Source organism: Acinonyx jubatus, chromosome D4 (assembly GCF_027475565.1).
Source record: "Acinonyx jubatus isolate Ajub_Pintada_27869175 chromosome D4, VMU_Ajub_asm_v1.0, whole genome shotgun sequence".
NCBI classification, from domain to species: Eukaryota; Metazoa; Chordata; class Mammalia; order Carnivora; family Felidae; genus Acinonyx; species Acinonyx jubatus.
In genome coordinates this window covers 92,574,147-92,588,347 of record NC_069391.1, presented here as the reverse complement: position 1 = coordinate 92,588,347, position 14,201 = coordinate 92,574,147, and the positions used below count along the sequence as shown (strand labels likewise).

At 43.4% G+C, this 14,201-nt stretch overlaps 1 protein-coding gene and 1 non-coding gene across 4 annotated transcripts in view; both read right to left on the bottom strand.

Annotated features, from left to right (window-relative positions):
* Positions 1 to 11,530, bottom strand: part of IARS1 (isoleucyl-tRNA synthetase 1) — a 67,310-nt gene extending 55,780 nt beyond the window's left edge. The window contains exons 1-5 of one of the 3 annotated variants that reach the window (XM_027041280.2): positions 11,399 to 11,530; positions 5,189 to 5,314; positions 4,342 to 4,498; positions 3,974 to 4,093; positions 1,578 to 1,660 (exon numbers count right to left, since the gene is read on the bottom strand). In XM_027041280.2, coding sequence (XP_026897081.2) covers positions 1,578 to 1,660; positions 3,974 to 4,093; positions 4,342 to 4,498; positions 5,189 to 5,307 — 479 coding nt within the window. In that variant the 5' untranslated portion in view covers positions 5,308 to 5,314; positions 11,399 to 11,530. Of the gene's footprint in view, positions 1 to 1,577; positions 1,661 to 3,973; positions 4,094 to 4,341; positions 4,499 to 5,188; positions 5,315 to 10,076; positions 10,141 to 11,398 lie in introns of those variants that run through there. The other 2 variants (XM_027041300.2, XM_027041282.2) reach the window with 2 other exon arrangements.
* On the bottom strand, positions 7,636 to 7,767 carry LOC113594324 (small nucleolar RNA SNORA84). Its single transcript, XR_003414687.1, has one exon. It is a non-coding gene; the product is annotated as a small nucleolar RNA SNORA84 (small nucleolar RNA).
* Positions 11,531 to 14,201: the final 2,671 nt, after the last annotated feature.

Genomic DNA, 14,201 nt, shown 5'->3' with positions numbered 1-14,201 from the left:
AATCTTTATTCCATTTGATTTAATTTTCGTGTATGATGTAAGACACCAGACTAGAAACATTCTTTTGCATCTGGCTTTCCAGCTTTCCCAGCACCATTTATTGAAGAGACTGTCTGTTCTCCACTGTGTATTCTTGGCTCCTTATTATTAGCCACATTTAAGTGTTCAACAACCGTAATCCAGAGCATTAATAGACCTTTTTTTTTCAGGTGTTTAACACAAATCCTGGTTCTTAGATGCTTCTCTAATCATGAGAATTCTAGATGCTCGGTGACCAGGAAGGCCCCTCTCCAAAGTCTCCAGCCTGTCAGAGAAAACTTATAAGCTTCCAACTTTGGGTATACAGGCCTGGGGATGTGTCCACAGGGGCTTATCAGAGTCAGAGGGTCTGAAAACTGCCCCAAAGCATCTAGCTCTTCAAAGGCAAAGGACTTGGGCCAAGCATGTACAACAGATCTTGTCTAAGAGAAATGCAAGCAGGTAGACAGGAAGGCAGTAAGAGCCATGTGCGCCTACAATACAGCACAAAGAAAGTGCACTGTACAAAACAGCTTTGCAACTCACTGTCATTCTGTATAATTTAACAAAAGTTAAGACTTTCTCAAGGCCTGCAGTATGTACATAGAGCACTCTGCAATCATCATAATGGTGCTTCTTTGCCCATTAACGATATGCAATGATTCTTGGTACTATCTATCCTGAGGTTCAAAGTAAGACTTTGGCATCACAACAGTTGTTTTGTAACAGTGATGAAAAAAAAAAAAAGGAGCATTCATTTTGAAACAGCTATACAAGTGATTGCACTATACAACTTGTCTCAATATAAAATTCAAAATACATAATCTCTTAAACTTCATTATTTAAAAAACAAAGACAAAAAAAAAAAACACTTCTGAAACTTAATTTTCCCTAAATTTGGTACTAATTTGGCAAAAACCTTTAACTGACATTAGGCCATTTATATTCTTTACCTGATTAGCATGAACAATTATGTGTTCTGATGAAAAATACTAACGTATTTGCTTACAAATTGCTGTTCAAATTGCTGGAACCATTATATACCACAGAATATATGCATATCCTATTACTTTAGTAGAATCCAAAATTTACTGAATTTAAAAACAATCTGGGATGAGAGAGATAAACAGTTGGTGCACAGGATTTTTAGGGCAGTGAAAATCCTCTGTATGATTAATGGCTACAATGTCCACCAAGAGTAAACCCTAAACTACCAACTCTGGGTGATTATGATGATTATGATGTGTCAGTGTATGTTCATTAGTGGTAACAAATGTTATCACCTCTGGCGGGGACGTTGATAAAAGGGAGGCTGTGCATGTTTGGGGGCACAGGGAATTCAGGAAATCTTTGTGCTTTCCTCTCAATTTTGCTGTGAACCTAAAAGTGCTCTAAAAAAATAAAATAAAATAATAAAGCTTTAAAAACAAAAACAAATCCATCCCAAAGATTTTAGATAAATAATTAGACGAATCTGAAAAACTGATTCATGGTACATAATCTCTCCACTAAGCAATAAACAGAATATTCATTATATTTACAATTTCAAATAAACCTACCAGACAGATTCCATGAATTGTGGGTACAGAGTTTTGTAGTCATTGTCAAAGTCAATCCATCGGCCAAGTCTGGTAACAGTAGACTAAAAATACGAACATTAGAGTTATTAGACAATGATATTTTTTACTGCACTTCAATGTTATATTTCTATCATCACCACGTCCAGTGATTTTGGAAAAACAGAACAACCAATGTTTCAAGTAAATCTATGTAAGGTTAAGAACCAGTTTTCTTGACATTCATCCTATCTGCAGATGATATTATTTATAAATATTAATACTCTTTTATACAAGTCTACCCAAACTACCATTTGGCAAATACCTCAGGTGTAATTGCTGCTGGCAAGAATCATCAATGGACGCTAAAATTCCTAAGCAAAAGTATAAGAAACAGGATATTTGCAAGATCTCCCCACAGCATACCTAATTATAAAGGAAAAGTTACAAATTAACAACAGAAAAACCTGACCTGTATTACCTTAGTGAACAAAATTAATGTCACCAATGAGACATCATATCAGCATCACAGGCCTCCTGACAATGACAGACCGAGAAGGGCATGATGTCACTTCTGAGCATTCTTGTCAAAAATGTATACATAACCTAAACTTAATCATGGGAAAACATCAGACTTTGGGGGACTTTCTGCAAAATAATCAGTCTATACTCTTTAAAAGTGACAAGGCTGGGGTGCCTGTCTGGCTTAGTTGGTAGAGCATGCAACTCTTGATGCTGGGGTCATGAGTTGCAGCCCCACAGTGGGTATAGAGATTAAATACATAAATAAACTTTTAAAAAGTTTTTTTTTAAAAAGTGACATGGTCATGAAAGACAAAGACAGAGGGAATCTTCCAGCTTAAGGAGAATAAGGAGGTATGACAACTAAAAGCAATGTGTATTCCTAGACAGGATCCTGGATCAGTAATAATTAATAGAACAACCAGTTAAATTTGAAAAAGGTCTATTATATTTTATCAGTGTTAATTTCTTGCTTTCGATAATTACATTAGGATTATTGAAAGTGTTGGAATTTGAGAAGTAGAGAAGAGTATGAATTCTTCATAACTGTTTTTGCAATTTTTTGGTAAGTCTGAATTACTCAAAAATGAAATGTTAAAAAAAAATTTTTTTAAGGTAAAGAAAGTTACATGCATATTATACTCATTAGATTTTTCCCTTCTGGCAACGAAGCAAGAAAGTTTGACTGAATAAAGTTAGGTTAAAAAACTGATTTTTAATAAAAAAAATTACAAAATTAAAAAACAGGGGTGCCTGGGCAGCTAATTTGGTTAAGCGTCCGACTCAGCTCAGGTCATGACCTCACGGATCATGGGTTCAAGCCCTGTGTTAGGCTCTGTGCTGACATCTCAAAGCCTGGAGCCTACTTTGGATTCGGTGTCTCCCTCTCTCTCTTGCTCCTCCCTCCCTCAAGCTCTGTCTCTCTCTCAAAAACAAATACACATTAAAAAAAACTTTTAATTAAAAAGTAAAAAAGTTAGGGTAGGAGAAAACAGAGGAGGTTTAATTTTCAGGGTGATGAAATCAGATTTTATTCACCAATCAAGAGAAGCTACTCAAAATGCTGAGCAGGGAAGGGCACAATAGACCAATTAGGAGATGGTTACAGAAATGAAGGGGAAGGTGGGAGGGAGACCAGAGAGGGGCTGTAGGAATGAAATGACCAGACAAGAGACACTGAGCAAAAAAAACCTGACAGGGTTTGGCATCTGATTTGTTCACGAGCATCATGTGTGAAGCTCTGAAGATTGATATGGAATAGGGAATTCGGAACAAGAGCAAGTTTAAGAAGTCAAAGTGGTAAGATGGTGAGATGGAAAAAATACAAGTCAGACATATTTTTAAGTTACACAGACCACTAGCTGGAGAGCCAGGGAGGAGGGGGAGCTGAGGACCTCTGCTCCTCAGCCCTTGAGAAAGAATGAGAGAGGCAGGAACTCTGCTAGCCCTTCACAGGACTTACTAACAGAAGCAATGGTAGGATGGGAGTCAAATTAATATAACAATGAGTCCAAATTTGCATTGTTTTTAACATCTGAATTTTTTTTACTGCAACATTCAAGTTAATCTATGCACTAGGACAGCCCAATTCCTGTCATACACAGTAAGCAGGTAGGAGATTAAATATGGAAGACCAATCGAGCACCCAGAAACCAGAAAAAAGAGGGCTCAGTTTAGGCTGACAGCTTAATAGGCTTGTATGTGGAAGCTAAATACTTCTTTGGAGAGAACGATCAACCTTCTTATGTCACAACCTTACACAGATAGCCATACTTTTGGACGCATCTCATAAAAAGCACAAAAGGAGCATAAACCATATTAACTCCCATTTAAAAATTAAAGTTTTTGTTCATTCTACTGAAAACAACCCAACATACCTTCCACTCAGTGGAATATCTCATCACAATTGCGCGGCACTGATTGTTATACTCTACGATCCCCATTTTGGCTACATCCTCTGGTCCTCTGATCCCCAGTGTCTTATCAATTTCATATTCCTGAAAATTTGTGACAAGATTATTAACATCCCTGCCTATGAAACAGATTCAAGTCAGCAACTGTAGAACATAAAACAGTTTTAAAAAATACTAAGTCTCAAAAATCTACAGAGAAGATGAACTACAAATGGCACTGTAGAAACAAAGTACATTATAGGAAAAATTCATCATACTTGAACATATTATATGATGAAATCCAATGCTTATTAAAAAATCAGAACATTATAAGGCTGGTGACTCAAACATACCACAGGTAAGCCGTGACAATCCCATCCAAACCTTCTGTCAACGTGAAACCCACTCTGGTGAGCATATCTGGTAACTATATCTTTAATTGTCCCTGCAAGTATATGTCCATAGTGAGGCAGTCCAGTTGCAAAAGGAGGCCCATCATAGAACGTAAATCTAACAGAGGTAATAAAAATGTATTGTTACTTTAAGACAGCAAAAATTTAGGACATTTTTGTATAGATAGGTCCTATCACAATAGAATCCTCAGGGAGAAGCGGCAAGACCAGAAAATTCACAGACATGCATGGTTAGAGATTTACTGCAAGTCCTGCCTTCATAAAAACTAGTTACGGTGGAGCTGAGTGACCTCCATCAGACTATCCACACTTCGTTTATTAGCCATGACATAAGGCAAGTCATTCATCCCAATCCTGATTTACCTCATCAGTAAAACAGGGCAACATCTATCGCATAAAGTTTTTGAATACAGTAGATAGACTGTAGATAGATAGATAGATGAAAACAGTAAAGAAAGGACTGGTTTTCAGGTGAATGGGGACTAGAGGCAGGAAATACTCCAACAGGAAGCTAAGACTAAGTGTTTAAATGAAGGTGGTAATAATGAGAAAAGTGGAAAGGAAGAGGGTGACACATAAACTCTATTTAGAAAACCTCTTAAAGAAACGGAATCTACCCTGATATTTAAAAACTCATCCACTCACTGTGTACCTACTGCTGAAAGCACCCACTATATATAGAGCTAGGAGACTGGAACACAAAGATGAATGAAGAGTTTCTGCTTTCATGGAACTCAGTCTAAAAAAATGACTACTCTTAAGGACTCTACCAAAGAAATTCACATACTTTGGCTTGTGTTTTGACTGCTTTAAGCATTCCTGAAAACAATTAAATTCGGACCAGAACTGCAAGATTTTTTCTTCTTCAGCAGGAAAATTGATGTTTTCTGGAACTTGCTGAACCATTTTGTTGCTGCAAGAGAAATTAAAATTTTTTTTCTCAACAGAGAATTCTAGGAAAAAGAGTAGCATATATTAAAATGTATATACATATTACTATTCATCACACTACATGACACTTAAAAAAACATTATAGCTTTCTAAAATTAAAGTTCACCCTTTTAAAGTATACAATTCAGTGGTCTGTAGCATATTCACAGGTTGTGCAACCATCAGCATGTCTAATTCCAGAACAACTTCATTACCACCCGCCCCTTGCAAAAACCTGTAGACGTTAGTAGTCACTCTCCATTCCCTCCTTCTCAGCCCCTTGGCAACCATTAACCTGCTTCCTGTCCTATGAGTTTTCCTATTCAGGACATTTCATATAAATGGAATCATGTGTCTGGCTTCTGAGAATTGTGGTTTTTTTTTTTTTTTTTTTTAATGTTTATTTATTTTTGAGACAGAGGCAGAGCATGAATGGAGGAGGGTCAGAGAGGGAGGGAGACACAGCACCCAAAACAGGCTCCAAGCTCTGAACTGTCAGCACAGAGCCTGACACAGGGCTTGAACCCACGGACCATGAGATAATGACCTGAGCCAAAGTCGGACGCTTAACCAACTGAGCCATCCAGGCACCCCCTGAGAATTGTTTTCAAAGTTCATCCATGCTGTAACACATCTTCAAACTTCATTACTTTTGATGGCCGAGTAAATATTTCATTGTATCGGTATGTCACAGTTTATCCATTCATTAATTCATGGACATTAGGGATGTTTCCAATTTTTGGCTAATATGAGCAATCCTGCTATGAACATTCATCTGTAAGTTATCATGTGGGCATATGTTTTCAGTTCTCTTGGGTAAATATATCCAGTAGTAGAATTGCTGGATCATATGGTAACTGTGTTTAACTTCTGGGAAACTACCAAAAAGTTTTCTAAAGCTGCTGCCTCATTTTATGTTCTCCCAGGAGTGAATAAGTATTCCAGGTTTTCTACATCCTCACTCCTTATTGTCCATTTTTGGATTATAGGAAATCCTAATGGATATGAAGTAGTATCTCATTATGGGTTTGATTTGCATTTCCCTAATGATTAGTTGAGCACATTTTCATGTGCTTATGGGCAATATTTGTATCTTATTTGGAGAAATTTCCATTCATCCTTTGTCCAATATTTAAGATGAGTTCTTTTAATTGTTGAGCTCTAAGAGTTCTTTATATATTTTAGATACAAGTCCCTTATTATAGAATCTGCAAATATCTTCTTCACCCTGGGGGTTGTCTTTTTATATTCTTCATGTTAGTTGCTAAAGCACAAACACTTTTAAAATGTTTAAAAATGTTATTTACTGTGTGAGTGAGAGTGAGAGTGAGAGTGAGAGTGAGAGAGCAGAGAGAAAGGGAGACAGAGAATCCCAAGCAGGCTCTGCACTACTCGGGGCTTGAACTCAAACCATGAGATGCTGACCTGAGCTGAGATCAAGAGTCAGACATTTAACCAACTGAGCCACCCAGGTGTCTCCATTTATTTTTAAAAAATATTTATTTATTTTGAGAGTGAGCGCATGTGGGAGAGGGACAGAGGGGGAGGGAGAGAATCCCAACCATCAGAGACTGATGCGGGGCTGAGGGACCATCACATCATGACCTGAGCCAAAATCAAGAGTGGGATGCTTAAGTGACTGTGCCACCCAGGTGTCCCTCATTTATTTTTGAGATGCAATGCTGTGTTTGAGTTTTATATAGGAAAAAAATAAGGAAAGAACAGGTGGGCCATTTAATGAATCCAAGCATCCATTTCTGATGAGGTGTGCCATTAAACGGTATTAAATCGAAGTTGGATGGCAGTTTGGATCTTTGGATCTTGTTACTAGTCTGGCCTTTCATGGATAGAAAGGGTGTCTGTGCACTTCTTGATTTATTAGGGGTCCTGCTGGTTCAGGACTACCTTATTAGAGGCCAACTGAAACTTAAGGGGTTACATCTGAAGATTAACAGATGTCTAGCCAACACATTAATTTCTGTCACTTCTAATGCTCCTCAAGGCTGCTTCTATAATCACCAGCATCTATGGGAGCTGAATACGGCAGACTTGCCAGCCCCACCTTGGTGGGAGGAGTCGGAACTTGCATTTTAACAAGATCCCAGGGGATTAACCTGCACATCAAAGTTTGAGTCACTACTCTTGAACTGTTTTAACCATTATTCAGGAACATCTATCTGAAGTTTTTTATTTTATTTTTTTGAGAAAATAATATTTAAGATTCCTGTGAAAATTCTCCTAACTTTTATAAAACTTTCTTGGGAGCTTCGACTCAAGGTAATGGCACTGGTTAGCCACGAAGAGCCATGTATCAGTGACCGGGCTATGGTGGCTGCTGAGGAGAAACAGCCCCCATGCATAAATCACAGGATTGCTGTGGCCCCTCACATCCACTGGAGAGCTGTACCTGCAAACAGCATCCAGTAACCACAGGGCCTGGGGTGTGGGGAGCAGAAAGAGGAGGGGAAATTCATCACCAGGTCATGCTAAGGGAAGGAATATCCTCTTCCTCTCTCTGACCATATAACCCTTGCCCTCCAATCTTCTGTATTCCAGACTCTCTCAGACCTCTTTAGTGGCAACTTCCTGTTCAGAAACGTCTATATACCCTCCTTGACCTTTACTGATGTTTACTTCAATAGATCTTAGAAATTCACACAAAAATATTTGTTTAAAATAAACATCATGCTCTTCCTTGCCACGCCTGCTCCAGTCTTTAATTCGAATGCACGAGTAGTCCCACTGTTCCCTCCCGCTACCTGAATATTTTTTAATTTTATTTTTTATTTTTTAAAATTTACATCCAAATTAGTTAGCATATAGTGCAACAATGATTTCAGGAGTAGATTCCTTAATGCCCCTGACCCATTTAGCCCATCCCCCTCCCACAACCCCTCCAGTAACCCTCAGTTTGTTCTCCATATTTGAGTCTCTTCTGTTTTGTCCCCCTCTCTGTTTTTATATTATTTTGTTTCCCTTCCCTTCTGTTCATCTGTTTTGTCTCTTAAAGTCCTCATATGAGTGAAGTCATATGGTTTTTGTCTTTCTCTGACTAATTTCACTTAGCATAATACCCTCCAGTTCCATCCACGTAGTTGCAAATGGCAAGATTTCATTCTTTTTGACTGCCGAGTAATACTCCATTGTGTGTGTGTGTGTGTGTGTGTGTGTGTGTGTGCATAGCACATCTTCTTCATTCATCCATCGATGGACATTTGGGCTCTTTCCATACTTTAGCTATTGTCGATAGTGCTGCTATAAACATGGGGGTGCACGTGTCCCTTCAAAACAGCACACCTGTATCCTGTGCATAAATGCCTAGTAGTGCAATTGCTGGGTCGTAGGGTAGTTCTATTTTTAATTTTTGAGGAGCCTCCATACTGTTTTCCAGAGTGGCTGCACCAGCGTGCATTCCCATCACTACCTGAAATTTCTAAGTCCCCCACTTGATAGGACCACATAATCTCCACATCCAACTGGCCACCAAAGTTCTGTGAATCAGACCTCTAAGTCTATTTCTGTTCTTTTTTCTGTCCTCCCAGGTCTTCACAGTATGTTACTAAAGTCAAATTTAATCCCAGAGGTGTGTCTAACTCTGGCCCTTTCTCAGTTTGGTCATATCCTATTAACGTATACCCCAGATATACTTACACAAATGCACAAAACATGTACAAAAATATTAACTGAAGCACTGTTCCCATAAATCCCTGAAAACAATTTAAATACCCATGAGTAATTAAGTGACTAATTATGGTACATCACTACCAAGCAGGCATTAAAAATAATCATATTTTGGGGCACCCCCGTGTCTCAGTCACTTGAGCATCTGACTTTGGCTCAAGTCAGGATGTCACAGTTTTTGAGTTCGGGTCCCCCATCAGGCTCGCTGCTTCAGATCCTCTGTTCCCCCTCTCTCCGCCCCTCCTCCTCCTCTCACTCTCTCTCAAAAATAAACATTCAAAAAAGTAATCATACCAAATACTGCCAAATGTTGAGAAACAAAGCAAATCACCATTCTAGTAATTTATACTATGTACATCAGCATTTTCAAGAGACTTAAAGATACACACATGTAAATAAAGTCTATGTGGAAGTAACTCTGTATTTGAATTTAGAAGGCTGCCCACCAAACTAACCTACAGCCACCATCGAGGAGTAGGGTTAGGAGGGGGAAGGCATGAAAGAACACTTTTCTATTTATTACTTCCTCCCACTTTTTTGGTGTGTATTAACTTTATCACAAAAACGTTGAAAATAAAGAGAAAAATAAACACTGTACCTGACATACCACCTTCCTAAGGAAGAAGCTCTGAAAATACCACTTTCGTATTAACCTTAAATCCAATGACTCCCCCCCCCCCCAATATTCCGTGCAGACTTTTCAAGGGGGCAGTGCAGGCCACCTTCCCCCGAAATGCCACCTCTCCTCCTGACTTTCCCTTTTACACAGAGCCTCCCGGACACGGCTTTCCTGCTACTCTGTCCGCAGCCTCCAGCACCGCTTACTAACTAATGTGCTTTCCTCTCGAAGGCGCTCACCGACCCCCCCCCCCCCACACCTGTTCCCACACATGTGCCGCCTGTAGACGCGTCTCCCGGTCCCTGTTCACACACACGTGCCACCTGCAGACCCATCTCCCCGACCCTGTTCCCGTGACCTCGCACGTGGGACGCGCTCCGACCCGTCCGTCTGAAGCAATCACGCGGTCCGCATCCTCAGTCTCCACCCACGACCCTCCTCCCACCTGCCTTTTCAGTCGGCCCTCCTGCACGCGACGACAGTCGTGGCGCCACCGCTGGGTTTGTGAGCTATGAGAAAAGTGACTCGACCTCACACCTCCAGCGTGTCACCTGAAAAGTACAGGTCACAAACCGCACAACGCTAACTTAACACCCACTGGAATACTGGATATCACACGTCCGCTTTGTGAGCTACTATTACTTCCTGCCCGCAAATCCCATCCCACCGTCCCTGCCAGTCGGCGTCACTCTATCGGCTCCCTTTGCTTCCCTGTGCTCCACTCTTCAATCACTTACACAGAGAACAAGCTCTCCGCCATTTTACCGATACTTTGCAAAACTTAAGACGCTACTAGAAATCCTCAATTACTTTGCCTCCGGTTTCATCCCTCCTCATCCTCCTGCAAAACCTGAAGGCTAAAACCAGCCCTCACTCGCATCCCCTAATAAAAACCCAGTTTCCTCCGGACTCGGTTCCAGCACCACTTCCTTCGAGAAGCGAACCACGAACTCCTCAGACTGGAGGCCGGTCCCCTCGCACCTGTCCCTCACGCAGGAACCGCAGGGACCCACCCCCCGAAGGAGCACGCACTTTCGGACTGTACCGTACACTCCGGACTCGCTCCCCTCCGGCTCCTGCTCACCCTCAGGGCTGCAAACCCACCGCAGCTCCTCACGCTCCCCTTCTCGCCGCTACAGACGACCCCGCGGAAAACGGCCTTCCTCTCCCCGCTCCCAGGAGCACCGGGCACTACCAGACTGCGGGACGCCGTGCTTACTCCCCTCGAGCCCCAGGGCCCTGGCAGCAAACTCTCCTCCCCGCGGGCCTACTAGATCGGTGCCTACGAACGCCCCGCTCCTCACGTCGTCTCGCCCACCCCCCGAATTTCCCTAGCCGACGACCACACCAACTTCTCGCAACCACCCCACGGGACCAGCAGGCTAGGCGGGGGCACCCGGGCGACCCCGCAGGCAGGCCGGTGGGCAGGGGAAAGAGACGAATAAGCCGGGGTGACCCCGCGGGCGATGACGGCGGGGAGGAGTACCCTGAGGCGACCCCGCAGGCAGGACAGGGGTACCTGGGGCGACCCCGCAAGGTAGAGCGAGGGTACTCTGGGCGACCCCGTGGGTAAGACGGGGATACCTGGGGCGACCCCACAAGCAGGATGGGCGGGGGAGGGGTGCGAATGGGAAGGTAACCAGGGTCGATCCCACGGGCAGAGCGCGGTATGTGGAGCGACCCCGCGGGCAGGACGACGGTACCCTGGGCAAACCCGCAGGTAGGGCGGGGTAACCTGCGGCGACCCTGCGGGCAGGGCGGGGGTACCTGAAGGGCCCGCGAGCAGGCGCGCCACGGAAAGAGCCGCGTCCACGCCGCAGCCCGGCGTCCAGAGGTGATGCAACGCTCTGACAGCGCCGGTCTACACCGGCCAATTAGCGCGCGCCGCCCGCCACCCACTAACAAGTAGGACGCCGATTGGCCGCGCGGGCCCCGACCACGCCCACTCGGGCGTGCGCGGCGTGCGCGCTGGGAAGGCGGCTGCGCGACCCCGCACAATGGAAGCCTCCAGCCCCTTGGGCCACTGTGGTGATTGCACCCTGATGGTGGGGCCCGGGGTTGGGACAGGGGGCAGCGAGGGGGGACTGATGTTGTGCCTGGTGACCGCGCGTCTTACACAGGTGTACCCGCTTGTCAGGGTTCAGCTGGCTGTGCGCGGGACGCCTGTGCATTTCCCCACTCGCAATTCGGGCGCGGTGACGGCGGCCTCGGGGCCTTGTCGCTGGGGACCCCCGCGGGAGCCAGTGTCGTGGAGGGTGACCGCCGCAGGAGTCCGTGTCTTGGACACCCCCGCCAGGTCACCCCGGGGCTGGCGAGACTGCAGTCCCGGGCCCCACGCCAGGCTCGCTGACACGTACACTGGATGCGGGGCCCGGGGTGTGCATTTACCCTGGGCCCGACGCTGACGCCTCCGGGTACCCGGATTCCTGCCTGCCCAGGTCGTATCTGGGAGCGGCTGAGGTGTCAGCGGTCAGGGGGACCTCAAGGAGCCCGCCTCTGCGTGCGCCTTTTCCAGAGTTCTGGTTTCAGTGCAGAAGTTCTGCTAAACGGGCACAGGGAAACAGGTCGCAAAACAAGGGTGGAAATGCCTGGTAACCCGCTTTAAAGTTAGTACTGTGTTAACGTTTCCTGTAATGAAAACAAAGCTTACTTGCTTTGTCATCTGCTCACTTATAATGTATTATCACTGCTGTGGGTCTGCCTGGCACGTTCTGTATCCGCTGGTTAAAAACCAAAGGGAGTGTGGAGCCATGCAAAGGGCAGCAGACAGCAGGCTTTGGCACCAGAGGCTGTGAAGGGAATTTTAGGCCTTACAAATTCAGACTAATTCTGTATGTAACTGCTTATTGTATCCATTAGAAGAATAAAAGGAAAAAAAAAAAAAGATCTGGCAGAGACTGTATAGAAAGCGTGGTAAGTTTAAGAACATTTTGATAGTTTGTGTAAACATTTATTTAGTAGTCTACTTATCATCTAAAAGTGTCATGGACTAGAGTAAGGGGGTTTAATTTCCTTGCTGAAAGGGTTAACTCCAGTCAGTAACTCCGGTTACTCCAGTAACTACTCCAGTAAGGTGCTTCCTCAGCTTATTAACTACAAGTATTTGGAACCTGTGTTTTGCATGTGCCGAGTTGCTACCTTGTCTGTTGAGATTAGAGCCAGAAAGAAGGCTTCCAGATAAATGTGTCCAGGAAAAAAGGTGGGGTGACAGGTTTGATTATTTAAATCTTGGATTGAGAAAACATCTTATGGTACTGTTGGAAGGTATAAGACTGAAAGTCTTAGTCTTCCTAGTTCGACTACAAAGAAGTTGAACAAGTAGAAAAAAAGATTGTAGAAAAACAAATTACACTACTTGGATCAGAGTTGAATCCTCACTTGTTAGAGCAGAAGTCAATGCATAGTGTCTAACACTGAAAACCAAGAAATAATAGCATCAACACGTTGGAGATACGGAGGTAAGTATCAGGACACGTAAAATTGTTGACAGTGTTTGTATCTTGGGAGCAGGAATTAGGGGTAGGTAAGGCTACTTGATGTCACTTATTTGTCTGCTTTGAAGATGGAGGGTGTGACACATTTAAGTATGGCCAAATTCTTTGACACTTCTTCCACTGACGGGTGATGGTCTACATCCCCTCTCTTTGGTTCTATCTGGGCTCTGTGTATGTTTGACCTGTAGAATATAGTGGAAATGACTGATCCAGTTTCTGGACTATGCTGTAAGAGACTGGCAGCATCTGCTTCTGAAATCTCGATGCCATGCTGTGAGGAGGCCCAGGGACAGGCACTGAGTGGGGCCATCTTGGAAGTGGATCCTCTGGTCCCAGCTGAGCCATCCCAGTGACACTACATGGAGTAGAGATGAGCAGTCCCCACAGAGTCCTGACACAATTGCTAATTTGTGAGCAAAATAAATTTTACTGGGATGGCTTGTTATGTAGCAGTGAGAAAGTATAAATGTAATCTGCATCAAGAGAAGGTGACATTTAGATTATTTATCATGCTGTGTGGTGGTTTTTCTATTTTCCATCAGGTCTGAAGTGTCAGAAACACAGGAATCCCAAATGACTCTTCAGCTGCTTAGTTCTTTGGACCCTGTTTATTCAGAAATATATGTACTAAGCACCCACAGAATGCTACACACAGTTCTAGGCAGTGGGGATATAATGGTCAATAAACCACATGACATCCCAGCCCTCTAGAGTTTATATTTGGTCAAGATGTAAATTAATAAATACTTAATTTCAGACACACGTTGTGGCTCAAGGACAATCCCTGGGGATGATCTATATAACAGTTTTGAACAGAGCCCAGTTTGATAGGAGGCTTGAATCATAACCAGGTTGATTTAATGAGATATTAAATCTGCTTTCCTATCTGGACTTGAGAGTCCTGATGGCTAACTTGGATTTTTCATAAGACTCTGGTCAAACCAGAGTTTTGGGATTGATGGGTTGCCTCTATTAATTCTCAGAGGCCAAGGACAGGAAAACTCTATTTGGCACCCTTTCCTGGTCCTCAGAGAACTCTCCTATGATGCTTATCTGAAATGTCTTACATTTCAGTT